The sequence below is a fragment of the Eimeria maxima genome, genomic scaffold (genome assembly GCF_000499605.1).
Source record: "Eimeria maxima Weybridge genomic scaffold, Emw_scaff16, whole genome shotgun sequence".
In the NCBI taxonomy this organism is placed as follows: Eukaryota; Apicomplexa; class Conoidasida; order Eucoccidiorida; family Eimeriidae; genus Eimeria; species Eimeria maxima.
The window spans coordinates 1-17,500 of record NW_013563557.1 but is presented as its reverse complement, the minus strand read 5'-3'; the positions used below and the strand labels follow the sequence as shown (position 1 = coordinate 17,500).

Genomic DNA, 17,500 nt, shown 5'->3' with positions numbered 1-17,500 from the left:
TTCGTTGTTGCTGTTGCTGCTGCTGTTGCTGCTGCTGTTGCTGCTGCTGTTGTTGCTGCTATTGCTAGTGCTGCAGCGGCTAGTTTTTCTGCTGCTGTTGCTTGTGCTGTTGTTTGCGCTGTTGTTGCCGTTGCTGCTGCTTTTGCCGTTGCTGCTTGACGCTCTCTTGCTGCTGCTGCAATAACTGCTGCTGCTGCTGCTCCTGTTGCTGCTGTTGCTGCTGCAGGTGTTGTTTGCGGGGTGTACCGACCTCCGCGCCTTCTTAGGGTTAATCTTCCGTTCGGCGCTGCGGCTGCTGCTAGCAGAGACGCAGCAGCAGCAGCAGCAGCAGCAGCAGCAGCAGCAGCAGCAAGGAGGAATGGAGCTGAGTCCTCTGGGCAAGCAAATGCGGAGGCTCTTATTGATACTATGCTCCTTGCAGCAGCAGCAGCAGCAGCAGCACAAGCAGCAGCAACAGAAGCAGCTGCAGCAGCTTGCTGGTGCTGCCCCGCATGCAGTGTGTATAGCCTTAGCTATTATCGACGCCTTTTATGCTGCTGCTACTGGTAGCAGCAAAGACAGCAACAGTAGCAGCAACGGCAGCAGCAACAGCAGCAGCAGCACCGGCTGCAGCAGCAACGACGAGGCGACACCAAACATCACAAAGGAAAGCAGCAGCAGCAGCAGCAGCAGCGAGCTGCCTTGCTCCATCCCCGCTAACTTTAGGTTGCTCCTGCAGCAGCTGCTGCAGCAGCTGGATGCTGCTAATCCGCTTGCTCTTCCTGCTGCACTGACTATTGCAGCACAGCAGCAGCAGCAACAGCAGCAGCAGAAGCTGCAGCTATTCCTTACCACTACGTTTAAGGGATTGGCTTCTGTTGCGCTGCAGTTGCCGCTGCAGCCTGCTGCTGCTTCTCCCTACAGCAGCAGCAGCCGCAGCAGCAGCTCACTGCTCTTCGCTCTAGGCTCCGAGGATGCGACACTTCGGCTGCAAGCAGTCCGCGCAGCAGCTGCTGCACTGCAGCAGCAGCAGCAACAGCAGCAGGAGGAGGAGAAGGAGGAGGAGGAGGAGGAGGACTGCAGCAGCGAATTGCTGCATGCAGAAGCAGCAAAAGCAGCAAACAGCAGATTGCGACTCTTGGGGTTTTTGCTGCTGCAGCGGATAACAGATCAGGATCTACAAGTTGCTGTTGAGGTGTGCTGCTGCTGCTGCTGTTGATGCTGCTGCTGCATTTACTGCCGCTGCTGTTGCTGTCGTTGGTGCTGCTGCTGCTGTTGCTGCTGTTGCTGCTGCTGACGCCACTTCAGCTCGTGAGCCTGCTGCTCTCCTACCTACCTATTAAGCTGCTGCTGCTGTTTCTGCTGCTGTTGCTGCGTGCAGGCATTGGAGGCGCTGCCGCTGCTGCCGGTTGCTGTTCCGTTTGAGGAGCGACTTGCTGCTGTGGCTGGGAAGTTGCTGCTGCTGCAGCAGCAGCTGCTGCAGCAGCCGTTTGTATCAGCAGCAGCACGGCCGCGCTCAGTTGCAGAGCAAATGGCGCTGCTGCTGCTGAAGACACAGCAGCAGCAGCAGCTTTGTGTGCTGCTGTTGCGGCGGTGCGCTGCGCTGCTGAAAGAGGGACGCGAGGCAACAGCAGCAGCAGCAGCGGCTGCAGCAAATGGTGAAGATGCAGAGTTGGACGACGCCGTAGAAGAGCAGCAGCAGCAGCAACGGATGCTGCAGCAGCACGCCAGTCAAGTAGTTCCTCTCGCTGTCTGTCTGTATGCCGCTGCGGCCTCGCTGCAGCACCCTGCAGCAGATGCTGCAGCTGCTGCTGCCCCAACAGCAGCAGCTGCTTCAGCAATAAGTAGTGCAGCTGCTGCAGCGGAGGAGCTGCTGCGGGAAGCAGCAGCAGTGCTGCTGCCCGAGGAGAAAGACAAAATAACAACAGAAGCAGCAGCAGACGAAGCAGCAGCAGACGAAGCAGCAGGAACAGCAGCAGCAGCAGCAAATGAAAACGGCCCCAAGTGCGTATTGCTTGTGCTGTTGGTGCAGTTTGCTGTATAGCTGTTGCTGTTGCTGTTGTTGTTGCTGCTACTGTTGCTCCTTCCTTGTTGCATCTGTTGCTGTTGTTCAGGTTTGCTGCTGCTGCGTGTGTTGTGCTGCTGCTGCTGCTGCAGTCGTCTCTTTATTCGGCTTGCATGGGCAGCACTGTGGGGCCCTGCAGCTGCAGGGCAACAGCTTCCTGAAGTAACAGCAGCAACAGCAGCAGCAGCAGCGGAAGCAGCAAGCAGCAGGCACTGGCTAGTCTCTGCTGCCTTGCTAGAGTTCCTTGTTAGCACTGCCCGTCCCCATGCTGCTGCTGCAGCAGCAGGGGCAGCTGTTGTAGCTGCTGCAGCAGGGAAGGCAGCAGCAGCCGTTGCTGCAGATGCGACTGCAGCAGCAGCTGCTGTCAATATTTCTTTGCTGCCCTCGTCGATGCCGCCGCAGCTGCTGGTGTTACATGCAGGGAGAACCTACGAGGCAATCCTACTTGCAGAGCAAAAGCAGCAGCAGCAGCAACCACAGCAGCAGCAGCAGCAGCAGCAGGTGAGTGCGTTAGCCCTGGGCGCCGTGTCTTCATTCTGCAGCCTCCTTGCCTCAGCATTGCTGCCTAGCGATGCAGCGGAACTAACAGCGCAGCTACTCTCGCAGCAGCAGCAACAACAACAACACCAGCAGCATCACCAGCAGCAGCAGGTGGCAGCATTACGTGGGCTACTGCTGCTTGGTCTAGCAGATGCAGAAGTCTTCTCTCAGGCTTTGTCTTTAATCGTCTCTCGCTTAGGGCGGCAGCCGCTGCTGCTGCTGTCGCTTCTGTCTGCTGCTGCAGAACAAGCGCATGCATGTCTCTGCAGTAGCAAGAAACAGAAGCAGCAGCAGCAACAACAACAACAACAGCAGCAGCAGATGCAGCAGATGCAGCTGCAGATGCAGGAACTTGACGGCGAAGAAGCCAGGGAAGAAACAGCGTCGGATGGTCTTCAAGAACCCAACCAACAGCAACAGCAGCAGCAGCTGCTGCAGCAGCAGCAGCAGCAGCAGCAGCAAGTGGATGCCACCGTGCCGGTGCAGGAGCCTGCTTTGCTTGTTGATTGCTGCGTTGCTGCTGTTGAGCTGCAGCTGGAGGTCCTTACTGCATCTCCAGCAGGAGCAGAAGCAGATGCAGCAGCAGCAGCAGCAAAGACGCCGGCAGCAGCAGCAGCAGCAGCAGCAGGGCCCTTCCTTGCAGCACAGAGCGTGGTGCTGCTGGGGTCTCCTGTCGAGGCAATCCGTGCTGCTGCTGTTGGGCTGCTGCGACAGCTGAGATACCTTGTTGCCGCTACAGACAACAGCAGCAACAAAGGCAGCAGCAGCAAGGGTGCAGCAGCAGCAGCAGCAGCACAAGAGGCCCTTCAGCTGCTGCTCTCTCTTGGCCTGGTAACTCCTAAGTGGCTCGACTGCGGCAGCAGCGCCGAGGTGCAACAGGTAAGCTACAACAACAGCAGCAGCAGCAACGTCAGTAACAGCAGCAGGGGTTTTAAGCACCTTGAGGTGCTGTTGCTGCAGACACTCGAATGAATTGCTGCTGCTGCTGCTGCTTGTATGTGTTGTGGTGTATCTGCAGCTGCTTAACAATGCGAGGCAGCATTTTGCTGCCTTTGCTACTGAGGTGCTGCGGTCCCCGCTGCTGCCAGTTAAGCCTTTGCAGCAGCTGCTGCAGCAACAGCAGCAGCCTTCTCGTGGGGCAGCAGCCTACTTCGTGCTGCTGTTGCTGCTGCTGCCTAAGCAGCAGCAGCAAGTCGTTCTTCCCCTACACCGCCTTTGGGAACCGGAGACATTGCTACAGCAGCTGCTGCCGCTGGCGACCGATTTGCTGCTGCTGATCCTCTCCAGCAACAGCAGCAAGTTCGTGGAGACTGCAGCAGCAACAGGAACTTCAGCAGCAGGCGATACGGAGTACGTGCTGCTGCAGCTGACTTGGCAGCTGTTGCATCAGCTTGCTGCAGGTGATTCAGCAGCAGCGCAGCAGCAGCTTGCTGCAGGGCCATGCAGCAAGTTGATAGAGTCTCTCTCTGCCGCTGTTGTTGCTGCTGTGCAGCAGCAAACAGCAGCAGCAACAGGAGATGAGAACATTCCACAGCCGCACCTGCCACTACCTGTGCTGGATGCCGTAGGTGAGTTGCTGCTGCTGGTGCAGCACCAGCAGATGCAGTTCATGCCGCAGCAGCGGCTGCAGCTGCTCCTACAACTGTCATCTGCAGCAGCAGATTGCCCCGGCCTTGCTGTAGTGCTGGGCAGCAAAGCTGTTGGCGCTGCACCAGCAGACGCAGCTCCTCTGCCGCCGCAGCAGCTGCAGCAGCTTGCTGAGCAAATAGGCGTGGCAGCAGATGGCACTGCAGCAGCAGCAGCAACCACTGCGCGCAGCAGCAGCAACAGGAGCGCGGCCGATGTCATTTTGGCTGACCTACTTGGCGAGCTGCTGCAGCAGCAACAGCTGCGTCCCACAATACTGCAGCAGCAGCCTTACACGCTGCTGCTGCAGCTCGTGAAGCAGATCTTTGCTGCGCTGCAGCGTATTCAAGCAGCCACAGCAGCAGCAGCAGCACCAGCAGCAGATAAGGATGCTGCAGACAATCGCCGCCGCGTCGTTGCGCAGCTCTTCTTCTGCTGCAGCAGCCAACTGGCAGCACTCCGAACTCGTATGTTGCTGCAGCACAGCAGCAGCAGCATCATCATCTCCTCCGAGGACGAGCAGGAGATGCAGGAGGTTTTCCTGCTGCTGCAGGGCTGCTGCAGAGCCCTTGCTGAGCACCCGCAGCAGCTGCTTGATGCAGCAACATTTGGTGCTGCACTCCGCTGCTGCAGTGCAGCAGCAGACTTAGTAAAGGCGCACCAGCAGAAGCAGCAGCAGCTCGTGAAGCTGCGTCGCCTGCTGCTGGATGTCCTCAATTGCTGCTGCAGCAGCAATCCAGTCTTGCTGCTACAGCGGCCGGCCTTGGCCGCCATTTGTGCTGTGGTGCACACCGTAGCGGGCATCGAGCAACAACAGCAGCAGCAAGTTGCTGCAGATGCGGAGCAGCATGAGGACGGCAGCAACGGTAGCCCAGGAGAGTTTGCTGCTGAAGCAGCAGTTTGCTGCTTAGCCCCTGTTGCTGCTGTTGCCTTCTCCTCTCCGCTGGATCAGACGCTGGAGCAGAGGCAGCAGGCAGCAACAGCACGGCAACAGCTGCTGCCGACTGCATGCGCCATTGCACAAGCAGCAGGGGCTGCAGCACTCGACGGTTGTGTTGCTGCGCTGCTGCTGCAATGGGAGTGTGCTGCTGCAGCACGAAAGAAGGAGGCGCGTCAGCGGCAGCAGCAGCAACAGCAGGAGGAGGATGACGAGGAGGCAGCACCAGACCAGGAAGAAGATGATAACAACAGCAGCAGCAGCAAGAGCAGAACGGAGTGGGAAACACGCCAGGATGCATTTAGGAGCGTGCTGCAGCTGCTGCTGCAGCAGCAGCAGCAGCAGAAGCAGCAGGAAGCTGCTATGTTGGAGCAGAGAGTTGCTAAGCTATACGGCTTTGCATTGTTGCTGCAGTGCCAGTGCAGCGCTCTTGCTGCCGCCGCTGCTGCTTCATCGCCTGTGGAGGCAGCTGCAGCAGCAACAGCAGCAGCAGAGAACTTTAAAGGTGCAAGGGAGGTTGCTGCTGCTAATGGCTTCCTGCAGCGCAGCAAGCAGATGCTGCGGTGTACGTACACCCCTTGCCATACCTTATGGGTATCTCAGCTGCGGTCTGCTGCAGCAAAAACAGAAGCAGCAACAACAAGAGCAGCAGCAGCAGCTGCTGCTGTAACGGCAGCACGGGCAGCAATAAGCTGTGTTGCAGTTGGCGTTGAGGCGTGGAGACACAGCAACAGCGGCAACAGCAGCAGCAAAGATGGATTCGCTGCCTCTGTAGAGTCCCGTGCTGCAGCAGCAGCAGCCGTCCATGCACTGCTGGCCTTGAGGGTAAGACAGCTCAGCTTCTGTTGCTGCTTTTGTTGTTGCTGTTGTTGCTGCTGCTTCTACTGCTGCCTGTGCTGCTGTTGCTGCTGCTGCTGAAAGTGGTTCTTCTGCTGCTGCTGTCGATGCTGCTTCTGCTGCTGCTGCAGCATAGATACATATAAAATATATATAATTGGGTGTATGTACACTGCAGGGTTTATGTAAGGCTGCTTTGTTGCAAAAGGAGAAGGGCGCTGTGCTGCTGCTGCGGCGGCAGCAGCTGCTAGGGGGATGCGCGCAAGCAGCACTAGAACAGAAACTCAGGTAAGCAGCAGCAGCAGCAACTGCAGCAGCTGCAGCAGCACAGCAGCAGCAGCAGCTACTGGTGTCACACATTTGCAAAAGGGAAGGTAGCGCATGCCTATAAATGTAGCTGAGTCTAACGTTTCGCTGCCTGTTGCTGCTGCTGCTGCTGCTGTTGCTGTTGCTGCTGCTGCAGAGGGTGCTCTGCGGAGTTTGGAGGTTTGTTGTTGGCAACGGATGTTTGGTCACCACTTGCTGACAGTGCGGATCTAATGGAAGTAGATGGACCTGCAGCAGCAGCAGCAGCAGCAAAGGCAGCAGCAGCAACAGCACCAGGAGACGACCTGCTGCTGTCTCTGGAAGGGTTGGAATCAGCTGGCGCACAGCGACTGCTGTTGCTGCTGCAGCACAAAGTTGTCGCTGCAGCAAAGGCAGCCATTGCAGCAGAAGCAGCAGCAGCAGACAAGAAGCAGCAGCAGCAAAGATCAAAGAGACACCGTGCTGTTACTGCTGCGGTTGCTGCTGTTGGAGGACGAGGCTGGAGAGTAAGTTGCTGCGGTGCTTCTGGCGTTTTTGCTGCAATTCATGTTGCTGCTGCTGCTGTTGCTGCTCGTGCTGCTGTTGCTGCTGCTCCCTGCACCTTCGCAGTTGCATAGCTGCTGCTGTTGCTGCTGCTGCTGCTGTTTGTTCTTCAGGATTTGCTGCAGAGTTCTGTTATTTCCCGCGAAGACATCGCACGTGTATACGATGGTTTCCTCCGTCTGTTAAAAGCATGCAGCAGCAGCAGCAGCAGCACGACAGTAGCAGCAGTAGCAGCAGCACTGCATCGGCAGGCATGGCGGCTGCTGCCGCCACTGGCGTTGCTGTCTGCAGCACAGCTGCCTGCGCCATTCATAACACATGCAGTGCCTGCTGCGCTGCAGGCCCTTTCTGCTGCTGGCACGTTGCAGCAACAGCAGGTGCAGCAGCAGCAGCAACAGGTTGAATTGCTGCTGGAGGGAATGGTAGATGGCTGCAAGCTATTGGTAGCTCTGGGTCTTAGAGTAGACCGTGCTCTGTCTTGCTGCATTAATCAGCTGTTTGCTGCAGTGCTTGCTGCAATACAAGCAGTAACAGCAGCAGCAGCGGCAGCAGCAGCAGGAGGTGCTGCTGCAGATATGCTGCTGCGCATGCAGCAATCGCTGCTTGCCGGATTGTGTGCTCTGGTATGTCTCTGCGGCCGTCACAGCATGCTACTCTTTGGGCAACAGCAGCAGCAGCAGCAGCAGCATCAGAGGCTGCAGGGGACCCTGCAGCAGCAGCTGCTGCAGCACGTGCTGCTGCAGCGCCAGCTGTGTCTCCTTGCTGAGCAGCAGCGGCCAGCTCGTTATGCTACTCTTTGGGCAACAGCAGCAGCAGCAGCAGCAGCATCAGAGGCTGCAGGGGACCCTGCAGCAGCAGCTGCTGCAGCACGTGCTGCTGCAGCCGCAGCTGTGTCTCCTTGCTGAGCAGCAGCGGCCAGCTGCAATGCGCGGCCTTTGCCTTGGCGATGCATCGGAGTTATTAGGTGATGCTGCAACACAAGATAGACAAGAATTGTTGCTGCAGATGCTAGGCATGCAGCAGCAGCAAGAGCAGCACCAGCAGGAGCAGCAGCAACAGGAGAAACAGCAGCTTCTACAGAAGCCAGCAGACCCTATGCATGCTCTTGCTGCTGCTCTACTCTCCGCAGCAAAGCCAGCAACTGTGCTGCAGGCTGTCTTATCGCAGCTGCGCAACACAGGTGCTCTCCTCGCATCAGCCTTCAGCAGCAGCAACAGCAGCAGCAGCCACAACAACGACAGCAACAGCAGCAACAGCAGCGTTGCTGTTACTTCCTTCGAGCTGTCTAGACAACTAGAGCTGCTAGCCATGGCTGTTAGCTGCCTACCGCTAGCTGAGGCACAAAAACGGCAGGCTGTGCTGCAGCAGCTAGCACTGCTGTCGGGGCAGCTTGTTACTGCTGCTGCAACACATTTCCAGCAGCACCAGCAGCAGCAGCAGCAGCAGTTGCAGCTGCGTGAGGCGGCAGTAACTCTTTATGGAGGCCACATAGAACAGACCCACGCGGTGGCTGTATGGGGAAAGACAACAGGAGCAATGCTGCAGCAGGAGCTGCAGCAGCAGCAGCAGCATGAAGGAGCAGCAGCAGGAGCAGCAGCAGCACTGCAGCCACTGCAGCGGTCATTTGTATGGCGTGTTGAGGCAGCTGCTGCTTCTCTTGTTTGCTGCTGGGCTCTTAAGCATGATGTGCAGCAGCTAAGGGAATGCATGCACCAGATGCTGCAGTTGCTGCGGTGCTCTCGGCCGCTCTTGTTGCAGCCGCAGGAACAGCAACCGCAACAGCTGCAGCAGAAGTCGAAGCAGCAGAAGCAGCAGCAGCAGCAACAACAACACCAACAAGCAGCATCTGTGTCGCTGCAGGAAGCAGCAGCAGCAAGACTATATGGTTTAGTTATAGTAGAGCTGCTGCATGCATTTGGTGAAGCAGGAGCAGCAGCAGGTTTGCTGCAGGATGCAGCAGCAGATCTTGCTTCTACAGTTGAAGCAGCAGCAGCAGCAGCCCAGCACAAGCAGGAGCAGCAGGTAAGATACTTCCGCTGCTGCTGCTGCTCTTCCTTCTGCGTTTGCTGATTGTGACGCTGCTGCCTCTGCTTTTGCTGCTGCTGGAATTGCAACTCTTGATGCTACTGCCGTTGCTGCTGCTGTTCGTGCTGCTGCTGCCACTGCTGCTGTTGCTGTTGCTGTAAATGAGGATTGAGCTCCTCTGTGTCTACGGTTGCCTATAGATTCAAACTGCTGCAGCAGACAGCAGCAGCAGCAGCAGCAGCAAGGAGGCCTGGTGGATCTTCGACATTTGTTCTCCTGCATTGGCTGCCTTAGGAGAAGGCCTTCGCTGCTGGAATAAAAAGGCAAACGGTTAGTTGCTGTTGCTGTTGCTGCTGCTGTTGTTGCTGTTGCTGCAGCAGCAGCCGCTGCTGCCTCTGTCTCTATTGCTGCTGTTGTTTGCTGCTGATGCCCTTTTAATTACTCTCTTGGATTAGGGAATGCAGCAGCATTTTGTAAATTGTTGCTTCTTGTGCCGCTGCGGTTGCTGTTGCTGCTGCTGCTGCTGCAGGTCCGCTGTCGGAGGTTGTGGTGGAGGCAGCAGCAGCAGCAGTTGCTAATGGCCTTCAAGCCTTTAGTGCTCTTACTCCCCTTCCTCTTTCTGCAGCAGATGTATCGTCTACAGCAGCAACTGACGAGGCCATTGGTTCTGCAGCAGCAGCAGCAGCTGACAGCAGCAGCAGCAGCAGCAAGACACGAGGGGTCCTTATGTCGCTCCTATGGTTTCAGCTGCTGCAGCGCTTAGCTGTCCCTCTCTTTGATTTGTTATTCGAAAACACACAACAGGTATGCTGCTGCTGCTGTTGGGTTGCTGCTGCTGCTGCTGTTGTTGTTGTCTGCTGCTGTTACTGCTGTTGCTGCTGCTGCTATTGCTGGTGCTGCTGTTGGTGTTGCTGCTGTTGCTGCTACTGTTGGTGTTGCTTCTGTTGTTACGGCTGCTGCTGCCAGTGTGGCTTTTGCTGTTGCTACTGGTTGTTGGTTGTTGTGTGTACGGTTGTTGCTGCTGCTGCTGCTGTTGCTACTGTTGCTGTTATTGCTGCAGTTGTCTACAGTGTGCTATAAGATACTGGAGGTGGTGCAGAATCCTAGTTGGACAAGCGGCCGCAGCCGCAGCAGCAGCAACCGCAGCAACCGCAGCAGCCGCAGCAGCAGCAGCAGCAGCAATAACGTGATTCGTGGGTTTGTGCTGCTGCTGTGGCGGCTATGGGCAGCACATGGAGCAGCATTTGCTGCATCAGCAATGCCTCTGTTCTTAGCAGCAGCAGCAGAACTAGTAGAGACAGCAGCAGAAAGAGACAGTTTGCTGCTGCAGCAGCTGCTGCGGGAGATAGAAGAGAAGACAGGGATGTCTCTCTATGACAAATAAATAAATAAATAAATAAATAAATAAACAAAATAATTATTTATTTATTTATTTATTTATTTAATTTATTTATTTATTTGTTTATTTTATTTATTTATTTATTTATTTAAATAGACAAAGAAAACACCGCATTAATATTTTTACATCTTTCTTCCTACTATACTGTAAACCCTAAACCCTAAACCCTAAACCCTAAACCCTAAACCCTAGACCCTTTATGATTTAATAAATTAAATTATAAGATCACCATAAACCCTAAACCCTAAAAAAAATATACGTAAAAATACCTTCCCCCTTATTCCCTTAGTCACCCTTAACCCCCAGGGTTTAGGGTTTAGGGTTTAGGGTTTAGGGTTTGCGGTTCCTGTGGCCGTCAACGGCCTTATGGGAAAATCCCCTGCTGCTATGTTTAAACTGCAGCAGCAGCAGCAGCAGCAGCAGCAGCAACTGCTGCTGCTGCAGCTTATAAGGGGCTCCTGCTGCTGCTGAATCTGCTGCTGCAGCAACAGCACCTACAAGACAGCTGCAGCAGCTGCTCTTGCAGCTGCAACTGCTGCTCTTGCAGCAGCTGCCTCGTAGTGTCTAAGCATCTGCTCCCGCTGCTGCTGCTGCCGCTGCTTCGGTTGCTGCTGCTGCTGCTGCTGCTGCTGCAGTGAGGGGAGAGAGCCAAAGGACTCGGTAGAATTTGCTGCAGCAAAATAGCGGTGATGATTCAACTCCCCCCCTATGATGCTGCTTCTGCTTCTGTACTGCTTCTTCTTCTGCTGCTGTTTCTGCTGTTGCTGCTGTTGCTGCTGTTGCTGCTCCTGCTGCTGCTGCTCAAGACTTGATGACCAGAAGAGGCGCGACTGGCTGCGCATTGCGCCTAAGGCTGTTTCACTCTGCTCCAATGTCTGTGCTAACACAGACCCACTCCCTCCTCGCTGCTGCAGCAGCTGCTGTTGCTGCTGTTGCTGCTGCTGCTGCTGTGGCAGTTGTGGCAGCTGGCGGTCGTCGTGCTGCTGCAGCTTCTTCTTTAATTCATTTTGCTGCACTTGCTGCAGTAATATGTCATAAGAAGTGGGGCTGTCGCTCCTCGGAAGATCCGTGTGTCTGTGGCGCTCCCGCTGCTGCCGCTGCTGCTGTTGCTCCAGCTGCTGCTGCTGCTGCTCCAGCTGCTGCTGCTGCCGCTGCTGCTGCTGCTGCTGTGTTTCATCTAGGCTTTTTGACCACATAAGCCGAGATCTGCAGCGCAGCATTGCCAAACCCGTTGGGGTCTCCTCTAGTAGTCTCTCTAATTCCAATTGCTCCTTCTGTTGTTGCTGCTGCTGCTGTCGCCGCTGCTGCCGCTGCTGCTGCCGTTGCTGCTGCTGCAGGTCAATGGCTCCAGCAGATGCTGCAGCACTATGGCTCCCTCCCCAGCCGTTAACAACTCGTTCCTGAGTATTATGCATTTTAGTTATGCTGATGCTGCGGCTGTTAGTCCTGTTGCTCTCGCTGCTGCTTTTGCCCCGGGTGGTTGCTGCTGCTGCTGTTGCAGCAGCGGTACCTTGTTGGCAGCTGTTGTTACTGTTGGTGTTGCTGCAACAGCTGTGGCAGTGATGCTGCTGCTGCCGTGAGGTCTTCTGTCAGCAATCAATCCTCGTGTGCAGCTATCGATACGCTGCTGCTGCTGCTGCGGCTGCTGCTGCTGTTGCAGATGCTGTTACTGCCGTTGCTGCTAGTACTTCAGGCACCGCTGCTGTTTAAGAGGCAGGCTTTCTCTCTGTTGCTGCTGCTGTTGCTATTTTTACTTCTAGGATGCTTGCTGCTGCTGTCGCTGTGCTGCTGGCTCCTTAGAGACTCGCGGTTGAGTCGACTGCCTGCTGCTGCTGCTGCGATTGCCGCTGCTGCTGCTGCTGAAGATATTCTTACAACAAAAAGGTACTAATTGAGATGTACTTCAATATAATTGAATAAAACAATGAATTTTTGCTGCCTGTCTGTCTGTGCAGCAGCAGCAGCCCCTGCTGCTACAGTAGCAGCAGTAGCCGCTGCTGCTGAGCGGCTACTGCTGCAGCATCGATGGTAGCCTGAAGTTAGCAGCAGCAGGAGCAACAGCCGCAAGAGAGAAGCAGCAATTCCTTTTTCTTCTCTTGGTGCTGCTGGTGTGTCTTGCTTGCTCTTGCTGCTTCTACAGCAGCAGCAACAGAGTAACATCATCTCCAACAGCATAACTGCCTGCACAGCAGCGACAGCAGCAGCAGCACAAACCCCAGCAGCAGCTGTAGCAGCAGCAAAAGATATTGTGGCAGCAGCTGCTGCTCTCCAAAGATGGCGGAGCCAGACTATTCGGATCTTCTTGTACCCAGGTTAGCAGTGCTGCTGCTACTGCTGCTGCTGCAGTGTTGTTGCTGCTCCAGTGTTGTTGCTCCTGCAGTCTTTCTGCTGCGCTCTCGTTGCTGCAGTGTAGTTTGTGTTGCATTGTTGTTGCTGCAGCAGTGTTATTGCTGCAGCAGTGTTATTGCTGCAGCAGTGTTATTGCTGCTGCAGTACCGTTGCTGCTCCTTTGTTGTAGCTGCTTGTGTTGCTGATGCTGCTGTTTTAGTTCTGCTACTGCTGCTGTATTGCTGCTGTTGCTGCTGTAGCTGTTGCTGCTGCTAGAGGGGCTTCTGTGTGCATTCGACTCTGATCTGCTGCTGTTGCTGCTGTTGCTGCTGCTGTTGCTGCTGCAGATTTTATCCTGGTGCAGATGTTGCACAGCCCCTGTCAAAGAAACGGAAGGGAGAAGCAGAAGCAGCAGAAGCAGCAGCAGCAGCAGAAGAAGAAGAAGAAGTAGAGCAGCATGAAGATGCAACGACAGACGACGACGAAGAAGAAGAGCAGCAGCAGCAGCAACAGCAGCAACAGCAGCAGCGGCTAGCAGCACCTACAGCAATAGACCCATTAGAATGGGCACGAAGCCTTTTTGGTGATTCTGCTGCAGCAGCAACAGCACCAGGAGGAGGAGCAGCAGGAGCAGCAGCAGCAGGTGCAGACAAACCAGGTAGAGTAGGCCCATCCAAAGACAGCAGCACCACCACCAGCAGCAGCAGCAGCAGCGCAGCAGCGCAGCGGCTGTCGCTCCCTGCCTGTGCTACTGAGTTGTCTTTTATCATTCCTGCCTTTGTTAATCAAAGAAGCAACAAGGAGGTAAGAGGACTGTCTAGTTGCTGCTGCTGTTGCTGCTGCTGGTGTTGCTGCTGTTGCTGCTGCAGTTGTTGCTGTTGTTGCAGTTGCTGCTTGCACTCCCAACTAACTTGCTGTTGTTGTTGCTGCTGCTGTTGCTGCTGCTGCAGGCTGCCTCTCTGCTGCGGCTGCAGCGTAGCCAACTAAGGGAAGACTATATGGGGAAGCACAGAGCAGCACTTCGATCCAAGAGCAGAGCAGCAAGCCATGCCTAGCTGCTGCTACAGCAACAGCAGCAGTAGTAGCTGCTGCTCCTCGTTTGCTGCTGCTGCTGCTGCTCTAGCAGCAACAGCAGCAGCAACAACAACAGCAGCAGAATAAACGGTTTGCTGTACGCTGTGCATGCGAGGCTGCACATGCTGCTGCTGCAGTTGTTCAGTATAGTTGCATTGAATCACGCAGCAGCAGCAGCTGCTACAGAAACTGCAGCAGCAAAAGCTGCTGGTGCTGCAGCAGCAGCAGCAGCAGCAGCTTTAACGATTTGTTTTGTATTGTTATAATGACTCGTCGCAGATGCGTCTCATTGAATAAACATTTTCAGGTGTATAGGCAGCTTAAATATATACCCATTAGGGTTTAGGGTTTAGGGTTTAGGGTTTAGGGTATATTTAGGGTTTATTTAGTGTTTATGGTCTATCTAGGGTTTAGGGTTTATCTACGGTTTTGAGTATAGATACTAGGGTTTATAAATTAGGGTTTATAGATTAGGGTTTATATAGTAGGGTTTATATAGTAGGGTATATATAGTAGGGTTTATATAGTAGGGTTTATATAGTAGGGTTTATTGTGTAGGGTTTAAATGAGGGTTTATATAGTAGGGTTTATAGTAATGGTTTACAGTGTAGGGTTTAGGGTTTAGGGTTTAGGGTTTAGTGTTAAAGGGTTTAGGGTTTAGGGTTTAGGGTTTATGTCTACATATAAGGAGATACACATCTTGTCTTTGACATCGTTACTAACGAATTACTATTAATTAGTTAAGATGTAAATAGAGCCAAACAAGCAGCAACAGCAGCAGCAGCAACAACAACAACAGCAGCAGCAACAGCAACAGCAGCAGGTGGGGTTTGTGTGTGTGTTTATACGGGGATGGTTGGGGGGCTGCCTTTGCCGTCTATTTTGCTTTTCTTTTCTTTTGTCTTTTTAAATAAAAAAATTAATTTAATTATTTTATTTATTCTTTATTTATACAGCTTGCTGCTACCTCCTATTGCTGCAGTAGCAGCAGCATTAGCAGCAGCAGCAGCTGCGCCCACCCTCCATAGTAGCAGCAGCAGCAGCAGCAGCAACTTCGGGGGAAACAGGCCTGTCTGCTCCAGGTGTACGCACACCTTAATAATATTAATTAGTAAATAAAATGGCTAACGCATCTGCTGCTGCTAACCCGCAAAGCAACACCCATCTCTCCGCTGCTGCTGCTGCTGCTGCTGTTGCTGCTGGGCCCGACGCAACAACAGCACAACAGCCGAAGAACACTGCGGCAGTAGCAGCAACGGCAGCAGACACAGCAACGAAGGACACACTAGCAGCAGCAGCAGCAGCAGACACACAGGCAACAGTAGCAGACACGGCGACTACAGACCCACCAGCAACAGCTGCAGCAGATACACCACCATCTGCTGCGGTTGCTGCTGCAGCAGCAGCAGCAGATGAAGGAGAAGCGGCTAAAGCTGCAGCTGAGTCTGCAAGGTCAACAGACACACCGGATGGTGTAGAGGGCAAACAGCAGCAGCAGAAACGCGCCAGTAGATGCGGTGACGACACTACCTCAAAGAGCAGCAGCAGCAGCAGCGGCGGCCACAGCAGCAGCAGCAGCAGCTGCAGCAGCAGTGGCAGCAATGCAGTATCGGAAAATGTAACATCAGCAGCACATCCATCGGAGAGCTCCAAAGCTGCTCAAGTTGCTGCAAGTGATACTAGAAGCAGCAAGAGCAGCAGCGGCAGCAGCAGCGGCAGCAGCGACAGCAACAGCAGCAGCAGCAGCAGCAGCAGCAGCGTAGGGGCAGAGGCGAAGCAGCGGGCTCGATTAAAGAGGCAGTTTGTACGAACGCCTTGGCTAGATATAAACAAAGCCCCCTCATGGCCACCAATTAAAAAAAATAAGGTAAGTTGTTGCTGCTGCTACTGCTGCCTCTATTGCTGTTGCTGCTGCTGCTATTGCTGTTTCTGCTGCTGCTGCTGCTGCTTCTGCAGCAGCTGCTGCTGCAGCTGTTGTTGCTGGTGGTGGTGGTAAATAAATATGCTGCAGTTGCTGCTGCAGGGTTTTGTTGTTGCCTGCATGCTTGAATAGAAACACTGCTAGCAAGAAAAAAGAGGGAGAAAAAAGTAATAAATGATATTTTTCCTTCCTTTTTCTTTTTTTTTTTTCTTTTCCCTTTTTTCTTCCTTTTTCTTTCTTTCCTTCATTTTCCCTTTTCCCTCCTTTTTCCTTCTTTTTTCTTCTTCTCTCCTCCTGCAGGTTTAGGCTTATTTTGTGCAAAGACAGAGGGATTTATAAAAGGGACAATCATAACAGAATTTGTTGGTTGGTTAGTTGATAGAGAACAAGCAGAACAACTCAGACGCAAACGAAGGGCTTCCCATATTGTTGCTGTTCAGGTCCGTACCTGCTGCTGCTGCAGCTGTTGCTGCTGCTGCTGCTGCTGTTGCTGTTGCTACTGTTGCTGTTGCTGTTGCTGCTGTTTTTGTTGCTATAACTGCTGTTGCTGTTGTTATTATAACGATAATAATATAATAGTATAAATTATAACAATAAAGAGAATAATTAATTAAATTATTTATTTATATATATTTATGTGTGCATTTTATTAATTAATTAATTAATTATTTAATTAATTAATTAATTAAAGAAGGGATTTTTATACATAGACGGAGTTAAGGAGCCCTTCTATGGTACGGGAGGTGCGAGCTTTGCTAATGATGGATCGGAGTTCCTTGGAGGACCAGGAAATAATGCTGTCTTCCATCATTGGTAAATTAATTTAATTAATTAATTAATTAAATTAATTAGTTAATTAAATTAATTAATTAATTAATTATAAATATAAATAAATATAAATAAATATAAATACATAAAAATAAATAAATAATATTTTTATTTATTTATTTATATTTTTATATGGTAATAATGCCTTCTTCTATCACTAGGAATTTAATGATTAATTATTAAATGTAAATGCTGCTGCTGCTGCTGCTGCTGCTGTTACTGTTGCTGCTGCTGCTGCTGCCTTTTAGGTTTGATGAAGAATTGGGTCGTACTCGTGTCTTCTTGCGGGCAACTCGCAACATAGCCGATGGGGAAGAAATTTTTGTCCCTTATGATAAAACTTACTGGCAAGATAACTTCGAAGAACAGGTATACACACATGCAACTCCTGCTGCTGCTGCTGCTGCTGCTGCTGCTCCTGCTGCTGCTGCTGCTGCTGCTGCTGATAATAGTAATAATAATTGTGCAATAGCTATAGGAGCAACGCTAGCTATAGCGGCAGCAGCAGCAGCAGCAGGCTAGTCAGTGGAGTTAGAGGGGAAGATGCGAACGGTGGAAGTGCCATAGACAAACACAATAAAAGAAAGAAATGAGCAAAGAGCGAGAAAGAAAGAAGACACTAGGAAATTTTCTTCTTCTTCTTCTTCTTGCTGCTGCTGCTGCTGCTGCTGCTGTGATGGGTATTATAAATGTATCGCTGCAGCTCTCCTCTCTTATCCTTTTATATTCGTGTGTTGTTATGAATTAAATCCTTAGGAAGAGAATTGCCCTGATGCATTTAGAAAGAAAAAGATCGAACAACTCCAACGTAAATATAAAGACTTCACTATTACATCCATGGAGGACCTCAAAGCCAGACAGGTACACAGCAACAAACTGATGCTGCTGGTGCTGCTGTTGCTGCTGCTGCTGCAGTTACTGATGGTGCAGCAGATGCTGCTGCTGGTGTTGCTTCCTTCTCTACTTTTCAGGCACCGCGTGGCTGTTGTGGACGGTTGCTGCAGCAGCAATGTTGATGCGATGTGTTTGCATGACTGTGGGTCTTCCTGTTTTTGGGGGTACAATATATATATATATATATTATATATATAT

General features: G+C 52.7%; 4 protein-coding genes across 4 annotated transcripts in view; 3 read left to right on the top strand and 1 right to left on the bottom strand.

Moving 5' to 3' along the window:
- EMWEY_00003080 (hypothetical protein, conserved) overlaps positions 1-10,242 on the top strand; it is a gene marked incomplete at both ends in the record, with an annotated part of 11,389 nt that extends 1,147 nt beyond the window's left edge. Inside the window, 11 exons of the mRNA XM_013477641.1 lie at positions 227-1,174; positions 1,361-1,983; positions 2,137-3,463; positions 3,603-5,972; positions 6,193-6,272; positions 6,514-6,796; positions 6,947-7,301; positions 7,480-8,855; positions 9,059-9,188; positions 9,388-9,662; positions 9,919-10,242. Of these exons, the coding sequence (XP_013333095.1) occupies positions 227-1,174; positions 1,361-1,983; positions 2,137-3,463; positions 3,603-5,972; positions 6,193-6,272; positions 6,514-6,796; positions 6,947-7,301; positions 7,480-8,855; positions 9,059-9,188; positions 9,388-9,662; positions 9,919-10,242 (8,091 nt within the window). The remainder of the gene's footprint in view (positions 1-226; positions 1,175-1,360; positions 1,984-2,136; positions 3,464-3,602; positions 5,973-6,192; positions 6,273-6,513; positions 6,797-6,946; positions 7,302-7,479; positions 8,856-9,058; positions 9,189-9,387; positions 9,663-9,918) is intronic.
- Positions 10,243-10,379: 137 nt separating this feature from the next.
- On the bottom strand, positions 10,380-11,672 carry EMWEY_00003070 (hypothetical protein, conserved; the record flags this gene model as incomplete). Its single annotated transcript, XM_013477640.1, has 2 exons — positions 10,380-10,401; positions 10,756-11,672. The coding sequence occupies 2 exons, from the start codon at positions 11,670-11,672 to the stop codon at positions 10,380-10,382; spliced, it is 939 nt and encodes a 312-aa protein (XP_013333094.1).
- An 859-nt stretch (positions 11,673-12,531) lies between these two features.
- On the top strand, positions 12,532-13,956 carry EMWEY_00003060 (hypothetical protein, conserved; the record flags this gene model as incomplete). Its single annotated transcript, XM_013477639.1, has 3 exons — positions 12,532-12,569; positions 12,933-13,389; positions 13,939-13,956. 3 exons carry the CDS (start codon positions 12,532-12,534, stop codon positions 13,954-13,956), a joined length of 513 nt encoding a protein of 170 aa, XP_013333093.1.
- An 823-nt stretch (positions 13,957-14,779) lies between these two features.
- Positions 14,780-15,724, top strand: EMWEY_00003050 (hypothetical protein; the record flags this gene model as incomplete). Its single annotated transcript, XM_013477638.1, has 2 exons — positions 14,780-15,463; positions 15,713-15,724. 2 exons carry the CDS (start codon positions 14,780-14,782, stop codon positions 15,722-15,724), a joined length of 696 nt encoding a protein of 231 aa, XP_013333092.1.
- Between the last annotated feature and the right edge of the window lie 1,776 nt (positions 15,725-17,500).